This window comes from Diprion similis, chromosome 4 (genome assembly GCF_021155765.1).
Source record: "Diprion similis isolate iyDipSimi1 chromosome 4, iyDipSimi1.1, whole genome shotgun sequence".
Classification (NCBI taxonomy): domain Eukaryota; kingdom Metazoa; phylum Arthropoda; class Insecta; order Hymenoptera; family Diprionidae; genus Diprion; species Diprion similis.
In genome coordinates this window covers 21276621-21298962 of record NC_060108.1, presented here as the reverse complement: position 1 = coordinate 21298962, position 22342 = coordinate 21276621, and the positions used below count along the sequence as shown (strand labels likewise).

General features: G+C 42.7%; 2 protein-coding genes across 5 annotated transcripts in view; both read left to right on the top strand.

The window, feature by feature from the left end:
- LOC124405557 (glutamate receptor 1) overlaps positions 1 to 22342 on the top strand; it is a 150206-nt gene that overhangs the window by 108998 nt on the left and 18866 nt on the right. For both annotated transcript variants that reach the window (XM_046880570.1, XM_046880571.1), the window contains exons 3-4: positions 2910 to 3037; positions 3329 to 3458. In XM_046880570.1, coding sequence (XP_046736526.1) covers positions 2910 to 3037; positions 3329 to 3458 — 258 coding nt within the window. The remainder of the gene's footprint in view (positions 1 to 2909; positions 3038 to 3328; positions 3459 to 22342) is intronic.
- LOC124405558 (facilitated trehalose transporter Tret1-like) lies at positions 8805 to 11149 on the top strand. Of its 3 annotated transcripts, XM_046880573.1 has the most exons (4): positions 8807 to 9022; positions 9221 to 10395; positions 10687 to 10897; positions 11027 to 11050. In XM_046880573.1, the coding sequence occupies exons 1-3, from the start codon at positions 8977 to 8979 to the stop codon at positions 10879 to 10881; spliced, it is 1416 nt and encodes a 471-aa protein (XP_046736529.1). In that variant the 5' UTR covers positions 8807 to 8976; the 3' UTR covers positions 10882 to 10897; positions 11027 to 11050. The 3 variants fall into 3 exon arrangements, with proteins under 3 accessions (XP_046736530.1, XP_046736529.1, XP_046736528.1); XM_046880574.1 differs by lacking the exon at positions 10687 to 10897 and having other exon boundaries at positions 8805 to 9022; positions 11027 to 11149; XM_046880572.1 differs by lacking the exon at positions 11027 to 11050 and having other exon boundaries at positions 8808 to 9022; positions 10687 to 11009.

Below are 22342 nucleotides of genomic sequence, written 5' to 3'. Positions count from 1 at the left end.
AAAGTTGTTTTATTCGAGTTTCATACCGAACAGGCGTACAGAGAGGCGGACAGACGTTACGAGAGAGCTCATTGTGGAGCTCAAGGGGGCACTTATATTCATAAGCATAATGGGGCACGCCAGGGTTGCCGGGGACGCCAGTCAGGTTGATGTATGGTCCGCATGGTCCACCTTGGTCAGCCTCATCTCTTTATTTAAATTTTTTCTTCTTTATCTTCATTTTTCGTATCCGATATTGCGAAATATGCAAAACATCCCCGGAGAACTCTCAGGATTCTCTGCATTTCCTCAAGCGGTAACCGTGATGATAATCAGGCAAGAGTTCAACAAGAGGAATCAATCTGACGGGGAAAATCAAACAGACCGATAGAATCGACGCAAATATTTGTTTCAGAGTTTCTCACTTTTACCGCTGATTCACCGACTGCAGTAAGCATGAAGTTTGCACGCGGTTTGTGCGCAAATTTGTCGCGCAGTCCACAATGTTGTCGACTCTATCAATACGCAAGCTAACCAAGTTATCGTCCGATATTACACGGCCAATATACCAGGCAAAGTAAATTCTGTGCCTCTCTAACAATATACGTATATGTATAGCCAAAGTTTGTAGCCGGTGCCAACTAAAATGACAATATTATCTGAAACAATGTAGAGCGCTAATTGCGCCGCGGTCATTACGTATGTACGTTACAACAGCGTGCGTGGAATCGAAGTCGTTCTAATCCACCGATCGATTCCATCCATATGATCGAGTTTGTCGTTAGGCATTAACAGGCGAAAATTTCTTTAGTAAACCACATCGTCAAATCGCGGATTGCGAGCCGTTCGAGTCGGGATTTTTTTACATTTCAATTAATTTTTGCCCCCATATACCATGACTAATCTAATCATAGCCCGGGGGGTCAGTGACGTTCGGTTGCTCTGTATTTACCAAGAATGAAACGGCTAACTGAGGGCAAACTATCATCCTCCTCGAACCATTTAACTTCCCGCAAGTTCAGCGCTATCGCACGCGCCCTTGTTCAACCTCTGCGAGTGTGTAGCATAACCACCCCTCGAACCGTGTACAGTATTCGTACCACCGTGGACCAACCCCATCACGGCTGGTTTGCTCCCTGACCACGTACCGGAGCAGCTATCGGCTGGTGGATAAGGTTACTCGCACCTTCCCCCCCTCCTCGAGTAGCAAGCAACAACCCCGGCGGTGGATACATACTCGTATCTACGAGCAACCCTCTCGAAATGCAACGCGACGTGTACAGTGCATGTGTGAAGGGTGATTATTTCATCGCGATAAACTTCCGATGGGCATGCATTCGCTGTTTCCGTACAACCAGCTCGGTATAACGTTTCCAAATGGTTGTGAATTCGGAAAACTTTATAACTACTGCAGATGTTTTAATCGAATGATTGCTCACTCGTAACCGAATGAAAAATGTGTAGGAATCGATTAAAAAATTCATCAGGATAACGGCAATCGTAATAATTCTTAAATTTTGTCGGGAAGAATAATTTCTACACTGGACATGACTATGGTTAACGGAAATTGATTGCAACGTTGAACGAGAATATAGTGACAGCGATTATGAAACGGTGTAGCGATGTATGTACATCCTGTTTTTGCCGAAACTTTAGCCGGTAGTCATCACGGGGCATCGATCATCCGAATCGAGTTATTTTAATTTACATTTTTATTACTTTGAGTAATCGAGTTCCGTCGAGGTAAAGTGAAAAAGTTTATAAAATTACACTTGTTGTCGTTTATACACCTGCACGGCTACACGCGACGAGTATTGCAGTAACGAACCAACTTCAGATTTAATTAGCATAATTGTTCTCCTCTCTTTTCGAATTGGCTGAACGATACGCGAGGCCGTTAGTCGTTCTTTTCTCTCCTCCCCAAAGGGCAGCCGGAACGAACGGTAAAATGGAAATGGGGACAAGTAGACACTTGCTATCGGTTCATGCAAGATTGTCTTTCTCCTTTAGTTGTTTTACTCTTCTTCTCCCCCTCTTGCTCCCCCGCCCCATCACCCGGTTTCCACAGCTATCTAGGTGCTGCAGAATCGGTGGAAAGTTCACCCTTTCCTATATCCCTGGGAAACTTTTATTTTAGTTTTATTGCCAACACAACTTTTCCCCGTGGCAGCAGTCATCTTGGGGCCTTCGCCTTCGACATCGATGGAGTTAGAGTTCCTAACGAAATCCCAGGGATTGCAGATTCCTCCGTCGAGACAAGTTGGACATAGCCACTCTGCTCTAGTGCTAGTCGTAGAAGGTCTCGGTAGTAACGTAATAAACTACCTTTCTGTCATCTGTGCTACCAGCTATACTATCCCGATTGTTCTCGAATAAAAATCCATCAACAATTACCCCTAAATCATAATTGCTATCAGGTTGCAGCTGCAGAGAATCGCTACTCGAGGTGAACAAATGATTCCAGAGTGATTCCGGCGTGAGTTCAGCTAGCAAAATGGAACAATTGGAAACAATCCTTATTAAGATACTATCAAAGATTTCTCTCTAATCAATACGCCGAACATGAAATATGTTATATTCAGTATACCATCTTGTTCCGATTGACTGTTTTGCGTCAAAGCTTTGTTCCATTTTCGTCTGTATCGTAGTCTGCAGCTTCGTTCTTTATTTTCACATAGAACGAAGAAAGTATAAGTGTCTGCTAAAATTATACCACCCAATTATAACACTCGAATAAATAAATGCCAAACCAGTGTCAATAACTGACGTACTTATTGAAATCGGCTCGCGTGAACCTCTAAGAAATACCTGCTAGTCAATACTTGAGGTATTACAAGTGTAGTTATAATTATTATATATGTACCAATGACTCTCAAATTTGTAGACTTACCAGTTTATCATTTCGATGCATTTTTCTTCACTCATTCCAGTATGCAACCAATTCAGCAGAGGCGTTTACTCCATGCTGGGCGCCGTAAGTCCAGACTCGTTCGACACTCTCCATTCGTACAGCAATACGTTTCAGATGCCGTTCGTTACGCCTTGGTTCCCTGAAAAGGTAAGCACACGTCGTACATACAAAACCTTCTTACTACTTCTTACGACTTACAGTCACGAAATCAAAGTACTTTTTACGTTAATCAGACAGTGTATAGATGCGCAATTGTGACAATTTCATATCAAACAATGTATAGCATCGTGCAGCACTGCAATTTCACATTACGTAGAGTAACTATAAACGTGTATCTCACACCAGCAATTGCTTCGAATTTGAACATTTTTTTCAGGGTACTTGATACTTGACCTGCGGCGAATCGATTCTTGTTTAAAATTGTACGACTGATTTCAGGTGCTGACACCGTCGTCGGGATTTTTGGATTATGCGATAAGCATGCGGCCGGATTATCATCGGGCCATAATCGACACGGTGCGATACTACGGCTGGAAGAAAATCATCTATCTCTACGACTCCCATGACGGTAAGTGCGGTTTGCTTATTTGCATCTCTCATTCTCTTCAAGCTTCTGCAAAAGCTGGTTGAAGGCGGTCTTTTGTATCTTGCTGGTCTCCCGGGTACCCTTTGCTGCAGCGTAGCGGGGATGCATATAATCTCAGAGGTTATATAAAACCTCACTGACTCCGAGGAACCAAATGCAAAGTACTTCTTGAAGTCTACGTCCCACCGTGAAATTTTCGCCCGAACTCACAGCTAGAGCGACTATCTATAAGTGTTTCACTGCCTTACCTAAAGTACGTGGAAGCATTTTGTACACCTGCAAGGTTCCGCGGTTCAAAGGATCAAAGCCCACGCAGATCGAGTTAAAAGTCTCAGCTCGCAATCGGATATAGAAAGTTCCGTACAGTATTTTTCCTTCGACATTTTCTTTTTTTTTTTTATAAATAAACCACACGCGTACCTGTAAAGTCAAGAAATTGTGGGCTCAAGGCTGTTAAGAAATGCCTCAAGAAGCCGCTCAATGCGTCGTTGAATGTTGAATACCGTCGAGTTTTGCAGCACTGGCATCTTTCAACAGCCCTCTACGCGAATCACCCCATAAAGATAGCCATATTGCTCCCAAGTGGATCGACGCCCCCATACGTGTACAATGTGCATTGTAAATACACGCTGGCCAGGTATAGGCGCGGTAAATATGAGATCACTAAGGCCACTACCTAGTCGTTGAAACCGCAATTTTACAGGGTGTCGCTTTCAACGTCCTCGCAAAAATGAACGGGCCAAGACAATGGCACGGTGAGGATGATAATGAATTCACGAAATTACAGTATATTATAAGGTAATTGACGCAATTTTCCTCGCCAATTTTCTCGTTCTCGAAGCGAGAAGAAAGGTTTGCGATAATGATTGATACGCTTGATTGTGCAGGAATATGAATTACCTTATCGACTAAAGGTGACGCTCAACTTGGTAGGAATTGGAGACCAAGAGAAGAACGAAGCTCGTATATAATAAATTAACTTGTCCGATCAAATCTCTGGTTTCCACTCGACTCGGCCTCACGTATTTCTCCCTGTCGCATCTGACTTTCCGCTAGACCGAACAAATCAGTCATATAAAACTTCCAGATCCGATCGTCTGACTCATTGACTTTGCGTCTCATTTTCTACGATCACGTGGGAAATACCCACATTATTATGGGTTGTAAACAACGATCGATCTTCGTTTCGTCGACGTGTTAATTATTACCGCGTTGATTGGATTACGTAGGTAAGATTTTTATCCGGTATAAATATTCCCTAAATATCGTTACTTTTCAAGCTGATTCCGAGAGATTTTACTGCTCATATCAGTTCGCTAATAAAAAATTTGAAATTACACTGTTCTGACCGCACAAATGTGCAGACATATTTTATCTTTGTTAAACTCCTGATAGGATCTCATGGGTACATCTACTACGTGATAGCATGCGGCGGAAATTTGCTCATCTGGAGGCTTATTCGTTCTCAGACTTGGAGGATTCGCTAGAATCACTTAACGTCATGAATTGATATCAACTCTGAGCTTTAATTGGCTTTTAAACGATGTATATGTTTTCAAATACGAAGAATAAATCTGCAATCAGCTTATCTCTTAACCCTCGAGGAGGGAATATCTAAACGAGAAGTGATATTGATAACTTTAAAGATATTGTATCGAAATATTCGTGTCGTCGTAATACACAATGTCGGCAAGGGACGTCAACTGATGTCTCACAATTCGTTGAATGTCGTGAAAATTGCTATATTATATTTGCTAATTAGTCTAGCTTAATTATGTCAGGTATGAACTCTAGAAACGTAAACATTACGAGTAAATTAGCACTCATTCTGATAGCGTCGGAAATGCTGTTCACAGTTGTATATTCTGACAAAGATGGAATCCCCCGCGAACGACGTCAGTATCTTGAAATGTCTACACGATAAATTTTCGGTTATCCGTTGATTACAATTTTACCGAATGATCATACATCACGCGTGTTTACCCAGAAAGTGAATGATTTCAACGTCGCTGCTCAAACTTTGATGTTGGTTATTATTTTTGTGGTAAACAAAAAATGGTCACACTTTTTCGCGGTACTTCATCGAGGACCTTTATCAAACGACTTCAGAAATCAACTCGTTTTCATTCAGGCTCGATGCTAATTACTGACAAACGATCAACGTCAAGACTTTTCTAACACTCGTACAATTTTAGCTAGCAACTTCACGGGCATAAGTTATACGTGGAAATTCTCGCAGAAGACGAGTTTTATCATTGCGTGGCCGCATTGTCTTTTCGGGTAAATGAAAATTTAATCTCGACGTCACAGGCCGCCCGTCCCTCCCACGACAGACTCTGATCAAAGCGTGAAACTAACTTCAAAGCTGCTTGTAGACCGCGCGATGGAAAGAAGTATCGCACCCTCGAAATTTCCTCCAATTTCGACAAATGTATAATTAGATTGGAGCTTTCCTGATACCGGTACACACCAGCAGTACATGCTTATGTATTTATATGCATCGAATCGACGATTGAAAATAAAGATAAATATAGCAGTGTTCATATATTTTCCATGTGAATATAACTGAGCAAGATTCTTCGACGGTAAAATCGATGTAGACCTATCCAACCAATAGCATAACCAATGATAAATAAATGTTCCAATGATTTGGTTGCGATTTCTGTGAATGAGGCACCGCCGCTCTTGAAAGCTCTGTTCAAAACTTAAGCACCGAAACGCAGTGCCTGGTGCAAAGTGGACACACGAACGGTAACTCGATTAATGTGACATACTCGGCTCTTGAAACGGCGCTCGATGAAATATTCGAGGATTCTCGCGTGCTAGGGCTGCGGGGCGTAAAGCAATCCACCCCGATAGGACGGGGAAGCGAAACGCCGGTACAGTGCTCGGATATGGTTAAATTCCACCATCAAGAGCGGCACCTGATCGGGTGACCACACGCGATAACCAAATTTAAGCGGCAGCAATTTTTTGCGACAGTAAAAAATATTCGAATACGATCTACAGCCGCACGTGCGAAGTTTAATTCACATCTCGATAATACGATTGACTTTCTTCCACTGATAAAGATAACGTGGAGTGATAATCTCAATTATGAGAAGAATATCTCGTTTTTATCAGTCAAGAGTATATTCCGTGATGTTTTAAGCCACAAATCAGAGTCTAGAGTTGAGCAACGAGGTATTGAAATATCGGATAACAGTGACAATTGCAATATCTGTGTCGCGCAGATTGCGTAGAGAGGCGTAGCCAGCCTACCTATAACGTATTAGCTGAGAATTGTATTCCCTCGCAACCCAAAACCGGTTGGCTGTAACACTGAGAGGTATGACGTCGGGGATCTAGTTAGTATCTAGTTTCCCGGAGAGACGTTAGTTATCCGTGCAGACCTACGAGGTCAGGGGTTATACAATTTAGGACAGACTGTCCACCGCAAAGCGCTTGAATACCTGCGTTCCCACCTGCAGCTATTCTATACGGTAACTGAAACCCACCCTCGCAACAACGAATTTGGCACACATTGTGCATTGAGAGCAGCTGGCGAATACGCGGAGGCATAAAGTTCACTGTGAGTCGGATTCGCTACACGTAAATTCCCATTGTTAGCGAAAGGATCACCCAGGCGATGTGCGATGAACGGAAAATGGAGGATTGTAAGTAACACGTCGACAAGATGACGAGTCGATACGAAACTTGCAGTTGAATCGACGATTCGTCCAACCGTGACCTGCGAGCGAAATCGGGGAAGTTAGTACCTTGTGAATATCGCGGAAGAAAGGCGATGTTCTTCCTGGTGTCAAATGAACTCTACACGTGCCACGGGGGCAGAAAATTTATTGGAATAACGTTCATCATCTTCACCGCACACTCGAGGGTTATGGAGTGAAATCGTTTTTTCAGGCTCATCCATTCTCTCGACAAGGATTGATCAAGGCTGCTAAAACTTCCTACGAGCATGTATCTTTACAGAAAACTCTATTTTATTATCGAGGATGAAATAAAATCCGATCATCAAATTTCCACTTTGCTGCTACTTTGCAAGTTGCAGTTAAGGTCAATTTTAATAATATAATGAGTTCATAAATCAGCTTGCCAACAAGCAAATATAAAGAATTTCAATCTTAACCGTTGTAAGATAAATTAAATTGATATGCACTTGACATAAAATATCTTTAAATTGTATCAATTGTTTATTTTACGTGTATCAGATGTCAACCTGATACCAATTACGTGGAATTTAGAGATCAATATTAGTTCAGGAGTACTTTGAACTCAAAGTATAATTCTATTCGGCAAAGACAAAGGAGACGGGAAATTTTTAGTGCGAAAAAAGGCTCCGAATGTTCATCAGCGGCGATATCGACGTTAAAACACTTCATGGTGAATTGATCGGGAAAATTTTGATTAAATACGGCCAATACCAGCGAAAATTCATTTAGGATAAAACCAAACGTACGCACATTTTGTCATCGCACGATGTCAATCCTGCTACTTTTTATGCTTTCTATGCTGAAATGATTCCTGACACCTTTAAAAATTTCCAATATTTGACTCGATACAAGGAATGCATTTACGTTACGTGTCCAGGAAATTAATATTTCGATCAACAAGATCTCGCTGAAGGAGGTTACTGCTGACGGTACGTAATTTATAAATTATATCAACAGAATTCCAGAAAATTCTAATTTTTTATTTTACTCCGCAGTAATCAGTATGAAGAACATGACAGTTGGGAAAACTTATTGTCCTCTTATTAGTAGGTCATAAGTTCCCCGTCGATCCATAGATTGGACTAGGTTGGATTAGGTTATTCAGATACTAGATCCAAGCCCATCGAAGACAGCGATCAACTATGGACACGTTCTTAACATCACTGGTACTATCGGTGATATAATGAATGTGATCATTGCTCCAACGATAAGAAATAGAAATTGTGATCAATCAACGATATTAACTTGTCTATACAGACGCTGATTGATTAAATGAGGTAGATAGATCTCGGAAAGACAGATTGCCACGCACCATGGCGTGCGTCAGCCGCTAAAACGTCGTTCCAAGGTTAGAGATGTGAGGCGTTTTCAGTTTATTCGGAAAGAGGATTTAATAACAGTGATTCAAACATTTGTGATCCATTAATATACCTACAGTGGTTTGCTCAGCACCGCCTATTACCGGTGGTCTTTCAGTGGAACGTTCCCGTTACCTTTGTGGTTTTAAATTCATGCATCTCATCGAATTGTTACTGACATTGTTAAATCACGATTGCTCTTAAATCAGTAATCAGTTAACCGGATTACCTATAAAATCACGAAGCTTACTTTACATCTCGCAATATGAATATTTTAAGGCGATCCACTTCAGTCTGAGATTCTTTTTCCATCGGTCAGGGTTGAGTTCCATTTTGACGTATGCATAAATTTGTGCAACGCGACGAAAGGTATTCCATAGATTTCCAACCAATTTTATTTCTGTGCCCAAGTTCGAAAGTACCGGAGCCATGAACAGTAATTTCGTGTTCCGTCAGATGTTGATCGCAATAACATGTAAGTATGACATTCTTCGACGCAACTCCTTCACCGGTTTGCACTTCGATAAATCACTTTTTCTTCTTCAATTTATCGTAGATAAGTTCATAAGTGTCTACAATGATGAAGCTTAGTATATTACAAAAAACGAAAAATAGTTGCATTTCACGGTCACGAGCAAAAAAAAATTTGATAAAAATCTCACGTTTGCGACAGGTACACTTGTTATGTTTGACAATGGTTTCCAAGACGGATGGGCGACGCCATCCATTCCGGAACTCGAATCCGAAGACTCGAATATATCGGTTACCAGCGGTCAGATATCATGGATCATAGCATTTTTGCATGTCGGGATAGCAGTCGGACCATTCGTCGCGTTCTATTTGATGGAAACCATCGGGAGAAAATGGACGCTGGTGTGCTCGGCAGTGCCGAAAATTTTGGCGTGGATTTTGATAGCCTTTGCACCGAATCATTGGGTGCTCTACTTAGCCAGATTCTTAGCTGGTACCGGTTCGGGTATAACGTTGACAGTGACGCCAATTTACATCGGTGAAGTTGCCGACAAGAAAATGAGAGGACCGATGAGCACGACGATTGCTGTTATGATAAATGTTGGCACCTTGGTTGTCTACGCGATCGGTCTCTACGTATCTCGGATGACGTTGGCTCTGACTTGCCTCGTAGTGCCGATTATATTTCTCCTGACATTCATATGGATGCCTGAATCGCCGATGTATCTCGTGAAAAACAAGAGGATCACCGACGCAGAGATGGTGTTGAAGTGGTCACTTGTCAAGGAAAACGTCGAAGATGAACTCGAGGAAATAAAACGTTACGTTTACAGAGATGACGAGATGAAGCGACAAAACATTTGGAAAAATGCGGGTGAAATCGTCTCGAGGCGAGGTAACAGAAAAGCTCTAAGGATCAGCTTGATCTGCTTCAGCGGTCTGATGCTCTCTGGAAACGTACCGGTCCTTTCGTACCAGGCGGAGATATTCCAACGAGCCCATCTCAGCATCTCGACGAACTTCAGCGTGATTGGTGCCGGTCTTAGTTTAGTAGTAGCAGGCTGGGTCTGCGTTTCCATCGTCAAATTCACCGGCAAACGCACTCTGCTACTGATCTCAGCTCCGTTCACCGCCTTCTTCTTGGCGGCGATAGCTCTGTACTTCACCCTCGAAGAGTACGGGGTTCAGGTTGACTCCTTCAACTGGATTCCACTGGTCTGTATGGTGGGATACGTTGTATTCTATGCCCTCGGACTAGACTCAATGGCATACGCTTATCAGGGAGAAGTATTTCCCGACAACGTCAAGGCTCTATCGGCGATGATATGCTCGCTCTACTACGCCATTTTGGGCGTCGTCACTGTCCAGCTATTTCAGGTAAGTAGTATCTTTATTATGTTTTTACCATTATCTATTGGGTTTTTACTCGTCGCCTGAGATTGCTGTTACGTTATACTGGTCACGTCCGAAGCAATGCTTTGAGGATGCCGATCCAGAAATCTGATAATTATCGGATAAGCGATTCAAAGCAATGTTATTTTCATATCAAAGTTCTTCACTTGAGATATGCAAGAGAACGTGTGCTATATAATTAATAAAATCTGCCAGCATTCTTCGAGTTTATGTCCTCCGGTGTTTACGACCTTCGCCTTTCTCTCTCATTTGTAGATTCTTTGGGACAACTACGACATAGAGGTTCCCCTTTGGGTCTTCGCTGGTTTCACGACAATCATGTGGGCGGTCATCTATGTAATCGTTCCCGAGACCGAAGGAAAGAGTCTCGAAGTGATACAACGGGAATTGCACGAGGAAAAGACAACCAAGCAAATTATCTCACGTGCTTCAAGCTTAATCTTTGCGTGATGCTTTGCAGATCAAGGTGCATCAAATTTGAGTTGTTTGGTTTACATATGCATTAAGCGCGTAGATATTGAATGTCAGAAGCTCGGCCTCGCAGAACATTCGAAATTCGTGCACACCGAGTTTAGATAGCTATCAGTTATTACAGAACGCGTCGTCAGCGGCAAGGCGCAGTTAACTTTTTCTCAACCGCCTTCAGAACATGATGAAACCTGTATATTTTCACGTCAAACTATTAGGGCTGAGAAAAATTTATCAGCAAAATGGAGACAGGGAGGTGAGCGAACCATTTCGAAGGTTATCCCATAAAATAGGATAGATGCTATCGCATAAGAATGTCATTGGTAACCTATGGTTAAATTATTTTTTATAGTTTGCTATTCTAAGTACCTGTATGTAGAATTTATTTATTTTGTCTTTTGTCGCTGTACGTTTAATCCAGTGACGCTGATTTCAGTAACGCAATTATGTTCTCACTCGTGAACGGTCAGACGGTGCCGAATGAAAACCGAGCAGAAAAAAATTACTGAGAAAAGCGTTTGCAGAGCTTTAAATAGAACCCTCTAGTTGTATTATTTATCTCTATGAAGAGAATAAAGAAAACATTCACAAAAATTCCACCCGCACGTTCGCGTCATATTTTTTTTCCACACTCCGTATCCTTTCACATCCCTTCTCGTTTCTTAGATGTGTTCAAGGTGATGCCGTTTTCCGCATTTCGACGTAACGCCAGACCGCGTTCATCCAATCCTACTATGCTATACCAGGTTGTCCATAAACCTTTGGGTAACAACGTTGTTTCCAACAGTCTTGTGCACTCGGTCGATGATGAGTGAAAAGATTGGATGGCGCTAAAACTGGAAAAGGTGTGTCAGGTTAGACTGGTTTTTGCCACTTCAACGCGCATTTTTTCTGTGCATGGTGTAAGAATAAGGTTGATGAGAAGAAGGCGAAGCACAAGTACAAGGGAAGCGCCCTGCTTCGCTTTGCTTGAAAAATGCATTATATAACTTTGCGATGCAGGTCCGATAGAAGTACATTCTCGACTTGAGAGCAAACGTTAAAAATGAAACAAAGCGTCGACTACAGCTGACAGAACGGGGTATGATAATTCAAATTGCGTTTTCAAATACTGGAACATGTGCTGGCGACGTATATCAGATATACACGAGACCTCACAACTAGACTTGAATGAACTGTTTTTTCAACCGTTCATACAGTGCGTTGTTATCCTCACGCCTGAATTAATTTACATTCGGTAAATTTCACAATGTCGTGAGTTGTCAAATACAATTCTCACAGTTTTTCATTGCCCGAGCGTTTTCTACCGCTCTGTATACAGCTCAGCTCCACGACCAGAGGAATTGGGAATTTCGAAAAGTCGATCTCACATCGCTTTGCATGTTTGTATGGAAGTAGGTGTGCATTAGGGTGGTTGAAATTTTTTTTTTCGCTCTTATCCCATCAAACGTTTGTGCTAGATAGCAAAAAAATCCTGCCAAAAGATGAGCTTTTTAGCTCAAGGCTGGGAAATGGGGAAAAAGACATGGAGAAATTTCCTTTTTTGTTAAAAGTTACAATACTCGTAAACTGTGAAAATTTTCGGAATTTATGTATAGCCGTTTGAAGCTGATTCTTGAAACTTTCCAAACAAAGCTCCGTAACAAGGTGTAGCTATCGTAAATAGAACGCACATCACAGTCATCTGAAAACTATGAATTTTTACCAAACCAAAGGAAATCGGTACTTTTCAGACGAAAAACATTTGAGGGATTATGGGCAAAAAATAACTTTTTTTTAACCACCCTAGTGTGCGCCTGTTGATATTTGCATTGACCAAAGATTTCATATCTCAAGTGTTGACGCTATTGGACCTTGATTCTCTATATACCTGCGAATGGATTTAGTGCAGTTTTGTTGCTGTCACGATAATCATGACGAAATCTTATCGCGATGGCAATATTTCAAGACCCTCAAGACGCGAAAAATGCATTGTTTAACTGACCATCTGGAACCGATCAAAGTATTCGAACTTCGTAGCACACTTCTCACAAAAAGAAACTTACGTCGACAGATCTGGGTGACGTAGCGCTCAACGGAATCTAGCCCTAATCCAATCAAGCTTAGTCCATACGCCTCAGTGGCTATGTTTGATCGAGGGTTGGTTGGGTCAATTGGGGTACGTACCGACTGTATGAGAGGCTTACATACCTATAAATTTATGTAGCGTAATGTGGGACGAAACGGAAGCCAGACTAAAGAGAAGCCAAATGGAATGTCGAAGGAGCATCGGGGTAATCCGCAAGTGTTGACTCGTCTTAGGTCTTATAGTCACTTGGCGCCACATCAAAAACACCCTCGTCACCAGTTACTCGCTATCTTATTAGATAAGTTACCGACCCGGTAAGTGAACGCAGCTCAAGACGATAAGCCGCCGGACGATGAGAGAAGAATCAGAGCCGATGTACCGCAGCATCATTGTTACGAAATTCTTGACGTGAGAAGCTTTCGATTCAATTAATTAATCGGTCCTCCATGTACCGAATAGTTAGCTAGAAGTTGCGAACTATCGCTGTTCCAGCGCATGGATCAGTGAGACTCAGCTCCGTCTGGTTTTCGCCCGGTAAGTATGCCTGGTAAATTAATGTTTGCCCCTTAGACCTCGACACCCTCGCCAACCAAGATCCCGGGGCTAAGCCAAACAACCCCGAAGATCGACCACGCTAGAACCACATGATAAATGCCGTGCGAAACAAGAATTTCAATTTGCGGTCGGGCGTGACTGGACTCAGGAACCACGGACTTCAGGGATGTTTCTCCGGACGCTTTGAAATCCGATGGAATGGGAATAATAAGAAATAAAATTAGAATAAAAAACATAAAAATGCATCTGCAGGTAATCTCACCCTTTTCACTCTCCAAGGCATAATAATTCAGTAGCTATTTAAACATAAATATTGTAAGAGTGTCACGGCGAAGTCGTCCTTGGAGCTATAAAAGTTTGAGGTTTTGGGTGATATGTGTACGTTTTTTCCCCATATTCTCAGTATTTTTTACCACTAATTTGGAATTTAAATAAAAGAGCTCTGTTGCTAATGATGAACATTTTCGAGATCACTTTATTCTCAAGGAGTAAAGTGAGCAAATGATGTTTCGGATTCGCGGCTATTTTTACGTTCACAGATTTTAACCCACGTTTTTCGGGCAGAGAAATAGAGAGCATTATTCTTCCCCCCTCGCGCGAATTAACTCCCCATTAACGAAAGAGCCATTCACTCGATTGATTAAAACAAGCCCTTTGAACGTATGCTGCCGCTTAAGCCCTCGAAAAGAACAACAGACCAGTTATATTTCACACGAAAGTTACTCGAATATACAAATGGCTCTACAGAAAACTTAGACCGTCATTTCCGATCCAAAAATGCACATTAAATTATCAAAATCGACGAGTGTGAAATACCGTGATGGTTGGAAAACCCACGAGGAAAGTCGAAGCTCCACTTTAATCAACACTCTCGGAAAGCCTCCTATTTTCTCGCGGCTAAACGACGGGTTGTACGAATTCTCTAAACTTTATTCCCGCAGGGGGAGAGTGGATAGGAAATAGGGTTGCTTTCACTTTAATTCAATTCTACCGAATGTTTTTCACCAACCGTATGAGATTCGAGAGGTCAAATCCGCTCCACGTACACACCGTAAACACTATTCCTCATTTCGAAGGCAACCCGTTTATGGTTACGTAAAATGAGAAAATCTTCCCCTCATTTATACGCTCTCCGATTAAAACCGACAAATTTTTCACGGTGAATATAACTGCACCGACTGAGACTTAATCGATAGATCAAGACGTCGATGCTGCGCAGTGACAAATTCACCCAATTTCACGTTTCCCGAATCACTTCGGACACGTGTACAGCACAAGATTTCGGAGCGGTAATTTTTCTTCAAGAACGTGCCGAACATTTCAAGATGCGATATTCGTTCATATGTACGTCAAAAAAGCCGCAGCTTTCGCGTTTTCCTCGCTCACAATCAGTCATAATCGACCCGTGGTGACCGGAATACTCGACTACTTTTTTCGAATTCCAAAAGGTACCGGATCTACGGATTAATGCACACATGATAGTCTGTATCCGTTATTTCATTCGAGGTGAGATAGTTTAAACCTTAGACATTATCCCTCGAGGTCCCGGCCTTGATGAGCTGCCTCCAGAGAATGCAATTAATCCTCACCCAGTTTATTGAGTCTTGGTTCAATCAAGCGTTCATAGCTATGCCGTTGAGTAGAATCAGTTCAAGAGCTGAAGAGATCCACGACATATTCGGATTGATTTCTTGACGTGAGTTGGCAGATCAGAAGATCTCCATTAACTTGTCGAAGGTTCCGCGCAACGGTGGACGGTCGTGGGTCCGGATTGAGGAGCACTTGGTGTCGAAACTTCCGCGACAACTTGCGGGGATCGATCGAGGCGCTTGGGAGCCTCCTTACTCACACTATGAAGCCTTGTTAAACGCTAAACAATACCCGGTTATACTCTAGACGTACTTAGCCAGGTCGATGTTGTCCCTAATTAAATCGCCACCCTGATTGCCTACAGCCGTTCTGTCATCACGCCGAGATATAATCCGCGCGTATTTACCACCCCAACTTACGATTAGGACCCAGAGTATTTCAATTTCAATTCAATTATCCGATGAACGGGCGCAGCGCCGACGTGGCTCTCCCGGTCGGCATATTTGCGACATACCTTTCCCGCTCCGCTGTACATTCGAAAGGACGAATTCCGCCCATCCCACTGCATCGCAGGAGTTAGTGCCGCGTTAATTCTAAGCAGCAAACTGTAGGTGTAGAATATTTTCAAGTCGCGAAATACGAGGCGTTGAACGTGCGAGGTGCAGAATCCGTAAACAACGTAAAAGGTCGCGGTGTAGATAAGCGATTGTGGACAAATTTTACCTGATCCTTTCCCACTCTCCTAAAATTCGGAATCCTTACACCAATCAGAAATCACTTCCGTCGTCTACTGTTAAATCACATTTGCACCCACGAGCGAAATATTCAAAAAATCTAACTTCAGTTCTTAACACGATCTACGCGGTAGCACCGTCGTGTCTATAAGGATCTTAGACTCCGGTAGTTCATACACTATAAACGTGAACTCTCGTTAAATTACTATATTCCAACTTTAACTATTACTTATTCATAACTTCATCTTAGTAATAATAAAAAAGGGTAACTTCCAAACACCGTATTAAATATATAACATATGGTGTAACTAGTACTTGTATAATTGACTCGAACTCTTTCAAAATGCCTACGAACCTTTAATTACAATTGTCGGACTTCATAGTCGTCTGAAGCTTAACTCTAATATTTATTCCGCGTACGCGTGAACACCCTGAAACCCTCTCGAAACTGTGAGCAGCATTGCTTTCCTTAATGAACGCTTCTGCGTATGTTCATCTGCACACGTGACGTGACTATAAGCTCGTCGCAAGATCCTTACACGAGACTTCGAAACATTTGTCGACAAGTACCAAGGCTTTGTGTTCTCTAGTCGAGTTACGCAACTGGGTTTCTCCCAAAGATCAGCTCGTGTCGATCTGACAATCAATCGAGCGTCTGAGACAGTTTTTTCCCAGCTGTTAATTAACGGTTCGTTATCAACACTGTCAAGTGATAGGTTTAAGTCGCAGACAAGACATCATGAATATAACTGACAGCGCAATTTCTGCGCGAAGTTGATTATTTGTCTGGCTCTGTTTCGTACACTTGAGCAACGTGTCCAAGACGAATGTTCATAAACAGCTGTTACTCGACGATGACAGACTTATATGAACTGAGTGACCCAGATTCACGTGACACTCTGGTCGATAATATAAGCCATGCGATATCACTAAATCATTAAATATATCTCCCCCTGAACCCTTGACGAAGCTGGGAGAACGCGGTCATCTAATTACTCCAGTGTTACGCTCAAATTGACACATAGCATACGCCACCACGATGTTGCCTACCCCACTCTCAGCCTGACCTACATCCGTTCTCCGAGTAGTATATACCTGCAGCAACGACGTCGTGCCGTCGAGCACAAGGGTGATGATTCTGGTCCGTTGTGCCTGGCAGATAGTCTGGGAGACCTCAGAGGGTCATTTCGAGTTTTCAAGAACCGCTAGAGAACCTGAAAATAATGTTGTCTATGCCTCAAGACGATTCGGAACGTCGTTGGTATACGTGCATCGAGGCATTTTGTCGTGACAAACAAACGTGAATAGGAGTGTCTCAGAGCTCGTTGGATTTCCATTATGTTAAATTGTTGGACAGAAAATACTACCGTCTGCTGGACGACAATTGGAGGAACCTGGATGGAGAATGGCGAAGGAAAATTCAACGAGTCGATGAGGGTGCTCGAATACCGAAATACGGGTGGACCCGCCTCGAGTGATGGCGCTCTCTTATTGAAAGATCACACCTTGAAGCGTTGCGTTGGCGGGTAATAGCAGTGTAACAAACGAGCGTACACGCCGGTCATTTGTCTTAAGCGTCCTTTGAAAATCAAATCTCAAATTTCACCCCTTCTCGGACTTTGCGCAGTGAAATTTCGCCGTGTTTGATATCCCTGAAATATAAGCAAGCTACTTGACGTTAATCACTGGTCGGGCCGAAAACGAGCCGCTTTAATTGATACGCGATGCATGTAAATTACCAAAAGTGCGATCTCTGCATATGATGATGATGATGATGATGATGATGATGATGATGATGACGTATCCGAATAGGATAACATCCGGAAGCAATCCCGATGCTTTAAAAATGTAATATCGCTCGAGAATACGTACATATCACAAGATGTTTACGACGGGATCCCCCGATGCTTTGAGATATCTCTTGGTATAACCGAATATATATGACAACAGGCTGCAAGGAATGATCGATCTCTGTCTACCGTGAGGCGGGAGGGACCTTGCAGGGAGGTCTAAAGGGGTCTAGTGATAAGGGTGTTCATAACCAGAGAGTAGGGAAGCAGGTGCGTCTTTGCCGTCCTCGGCAGCCGCACGATAGAACCCCCGTGCCTCAGGTCCCTCGCCCGGTTCTTCTACGTAATGCGTTCTCCGAGCTTTCCGCGTTTCAGGTCCCAACTTCCATGGACAACCAGTTTATCACCGGTTGTCGTCGCGCGTCAGGATCCACCCCCGCGTATTTCATTCGGTTGCAGCGCAGTTCGGTACGATGTACAAGATATTAACTGAATGAGAGAGAGAGAGAGAGAGAGAGAGAGAAGACTGTAAAATTTTCATTGGGTAGATGGCGAATTTCCCTGTGTAATTCTTTGCCAAATTATAATTTGGTGACTTCATAAATCAGCTGCGGAAGTTTGCTCGTATATAAGAGTATAACTTGGTGAAACGCGATCCTCCCCCTCCCCCTTCTCAAACATGGCAGTGAAAAATTTTCAAATTCAAATGCGGTCGACTCCCTTTAATTTACGGAAGATGTTGAATGCTGCGGGGATGAACGGGGAGCGAAGTAGGACGGAGGAGTTTTTTATTTGGCAGATATCGTTGACGCTACACCGAGGTGTCACGTGATCTTTATTGAAGCGGGAAGGGAAAAGAAGACAGATTTCAATCTTTCGTCACGACCGCGATGGGGGAACGTGTATACTGTGGGAGAGAATGAAAGAGAAAAAGAAAAAAGTAACGCTAAAAAATAAACTTGAAAAAGCAAGAAAAAAAAAAGAAAATCCCTGAGGGTGAGAAATGAGGGGGCGCAAGAAAGTAGGAAATTTCTCAAGTCTTTTGTCTCACCGAGCTAATATCCCGTCTTAGACAGACTGATAAGACTTCCATGAAGGAACGGCTACGAGGAGTCAGAGAATTCCGAATTGCCCGGAGGGAACACCGGGACAGTCGCGCTAATCAGTCCAACCCTTGTCTCTTGTTCTCACCGGCAGCCCCGGGGCTGGGTCACCAAGCAAATAAGGTCAGTTTCGCTTCGCTAAGGTCTAATCCCTAGACCGCGACAAAGCCGGACTGTAACTTTCATTTTTCCTCTCCAGTTCCTACTCATCTCTTTCTCTCTCTTTGCCTTTCACCCTTATTTTCTCCTGTCTAATGGTTACCTGATATCGATTCATCGGCAACTACACGGCACGGCTAGGCTCGGGGATAAATGTAAAAAGTAAAAAGTGACTTTTCCCAATTTCCCCTTCTTTCACTTGTAAGAACCCCGATTTGCGACGCAATCAAATTAAAATCTAACCCGCAACTTCAAAGATCCTACCTAATATTCAACGTCAGATGAAAAAAACGAATCAAAAATAAAACAAATAATCATAATCCACGGTAGAACGGCTTTTACAAAAACTGACGCTCGTCTCGATCAGGGTATATGAGTACCAACTCGCTTTAGAATACTTCGCGCTATACTTTCGATGCTCTGTTACAGATGAAATGAAAGGGCCGACCGTGAAAATTGTAAACGGGCGTTAATAATGAACTGCTGGAATCGAGGACTGCACAGTAAAAACCTCCCGCTTTGCCAGGTCTTGATGCGTATAATGTTGAATATCTTTACGTAGCGATGCGTTAGTATGGTTATGGGGTTCCAGGCACTAGACCGAGAAACCGCAGTCCCCTTCTTACGAGACTCGAGCCAAGGGCGGAACAGGGAATTGTTTACAACCCTCGAAACAGAGGGGTGTGTAGAAACAGGAAATTATGCAACCGTATTAGACCGAGCTAAGTATCAGCCGAGTGTGTCGGATATGTTACTTGAGATGTTGCAGTAGATTAGTTGAATAAAATTTGCAAGAACGCCACGATGCCGTAAGAGGTCGCGAGCAGTTTGTTCGAGTTATCTGAAAGCGAGGTAAAATTTTTCCCGACTCGAATTAAAATTTATACACCCTTGAAGATCCGCAGAGTACTTATGGCGGTATAATGCTTAGCTAGCTTAAGAAAGTAATAAGCCAAAGTTGGCTCGATGTCGCGTTACTTTTCAACCTCGAGTTAAATATTCCTAACGATCAAATAAGTGTCGTCAGTGTGGCGCGGGTGCAAGGAGATCGGGAGTAACGGTGAAAATGGTCCGTAAGGGGAGAGAGATGACGGGGGGGAGGGGGGGAGGGGAGGGGGGCTGAAAAGGCGGGATCTGAACGTACCGCCGCCCGGGGATGATATACGACCTGAAAATTAATATCAATTTACAACAAAGTTGCGACCATGCCAGAGGCTGGTGCTACAGGCGTGAAGGATGAAGAAGGTTACAGCGGTATCACAATTGGCGAGGCAGGTAGGCAGGTAGTTTGGTAAGAATGTGCCCACCACCTCCGGCGTGGCGGTGACTTGGAACCTTGAGAATTATTTCTTTTCCTTTATATTCTGATAAACTTGAATGATATTCCGCAAACTCGCGCCCTCGAATTAAGTGGAAGTGAAAAACGAAAAAGAGGGGAAAAACACTTATTCACTCAACACAGACAATTTATCATTTATTACGGGGCGAAAAAAAAAAAAAGAATCGCTGTCTCACAGGCGTACAAATAATAAGCGAAAAGTTTATTGTTTTTGTCATTTGAAAAATTTCCCCGAAAAAATATATACCCGTCATATTATCACACCTGCATCTATTATCTATTATTGGTTTTGATGCGGTGCGCTGTGCAAACGTCGTTGCGGGATGAAGGGAAACAGCGGGGAAAACGGACAACGAACAGTCCCACTAATTAGCACCGTGTTTTGGTGACACGCTCGGACATAGGAATGTTTGCAGCACGCGGGGCACGAATTAAATGTCACTGAAGTGTAACCACAGACGCATCGACCCTCAACGACACGAGGGGTGATTCACTGACGCTGGAGCGCAACACCCCGCGTTCCAGTCTGTACGTACTTTCCGAGAATAACAGCCTGCCCACTTTTCCCTTTGGCATTATTTTTTCTCTATTTTTCACCTCTCGCTGAAAACTTCCAACGTCGTTATCACTCCCATTGACAAAACGGGGACTACATTACTACGCGGTGTATCGAAGTCACAGGTGCATCGGTGGCAAGTTTTTCAGTGAAATCTGAACAGCAGAGAGTCGTAATAAAAGTTTATAACTTATTCTGTCCTTAATTATTCTCGTTCGAAATAGCCGAATTTGGTATCTCGGTATGGACGAAAAAATATTTTCAAACAATTTCAGCCTAAGAAATCATAATTTTTCGAAACCAAGAGGCGTTCTTCCCGAATTTACAGTTTTCCCAACTTGAGATGCACGAGTTTCGACAATGGGTCAGCTAAGTATAATATTGATGGTCTGAAATTTTTTCTGGTCATCAAATTTTTCCATAAATTAAATGTACGTAGATAAATCTCATTTTCGAGACAAGATTGATCAGCCTGGAGAAAATGAATCCTGCTTCGGATGCTGTTTCGCAATCCTGGTTGTGTTTGTAGTGAGGATTTTTTTTCCTACTTTCTGTTTCCCCTTTTTAGTTGGACGGATATTTTGAGAGGGGATCCCCCTGTATCGTACGGGGCATTCCATTACCAGTTTAATATTTCAGGGTTCTGTGTACATGTTGGTATAGTACCGCGGGTAGCCATCTCCGGTAACCTTCCTTTGTCGTAACTCTCGGAGAGTCCCAGGCTCTGCCAGAGTTACCCACCTATATATGTGTACATATATATATATACGATCGTATCGTAACTTGCACCCTTTTGCAAGCCTGTAATAATACTGATATACCAGGATAAGAACATTAATAATAATGTTAGTAGTAATAATAATAGTAACAATTGCAAAGGGCTAACAATATAAGAGTGATTGTAAGAATCACTCAAGTTATCAATGCACAATCATGCTACCCGTATAAATTCACGTATAATATGAAGACTTCAAATATTTAAATCTTCATTTCATGCTAGTTATTATACATTCGCAAGACATGACTGAAGTTGTTCTCTTTATAAGTACATCGGCTCGGTCAATAATGTATCGATCTGCATGATCGATAATAAAGATGATTTTACAAAACCGGAGGTTGGCTGTACTCGTGTAGGCAAGTCAAAAGGCGACGTGCACCGATGATTGAATACTTCATCCGGTCATGAAATGAGCATCGAAAAGATCGAATTGCGTCGGTTTGAAGCCGCGTGACAAGCTGTCACCGCAATGGAATGAAATGATTCCGAATGAATGGCACGACTAGGTACACCACATTTAATGAGAATAAAGAAAAAAAATTGTTAGACGATCAGAAAAGTACGAGGATTCTGGCCACAACCTTAGAGAACCATCCTGTATCATCGACTGGCGTAACAGCATAGGTATAATGCCAGGGTTAGATACTCGCAATTTCCCGATGGCAAAACACAGCCCTGCAGTTGTTTTATTACCCTGTGTCTTTTACTGCGGTAACTGTTTAGGGCTGGAGGCCATCCGGAAAAGCGGTAGCCTGCAGAAATCCATTTTCC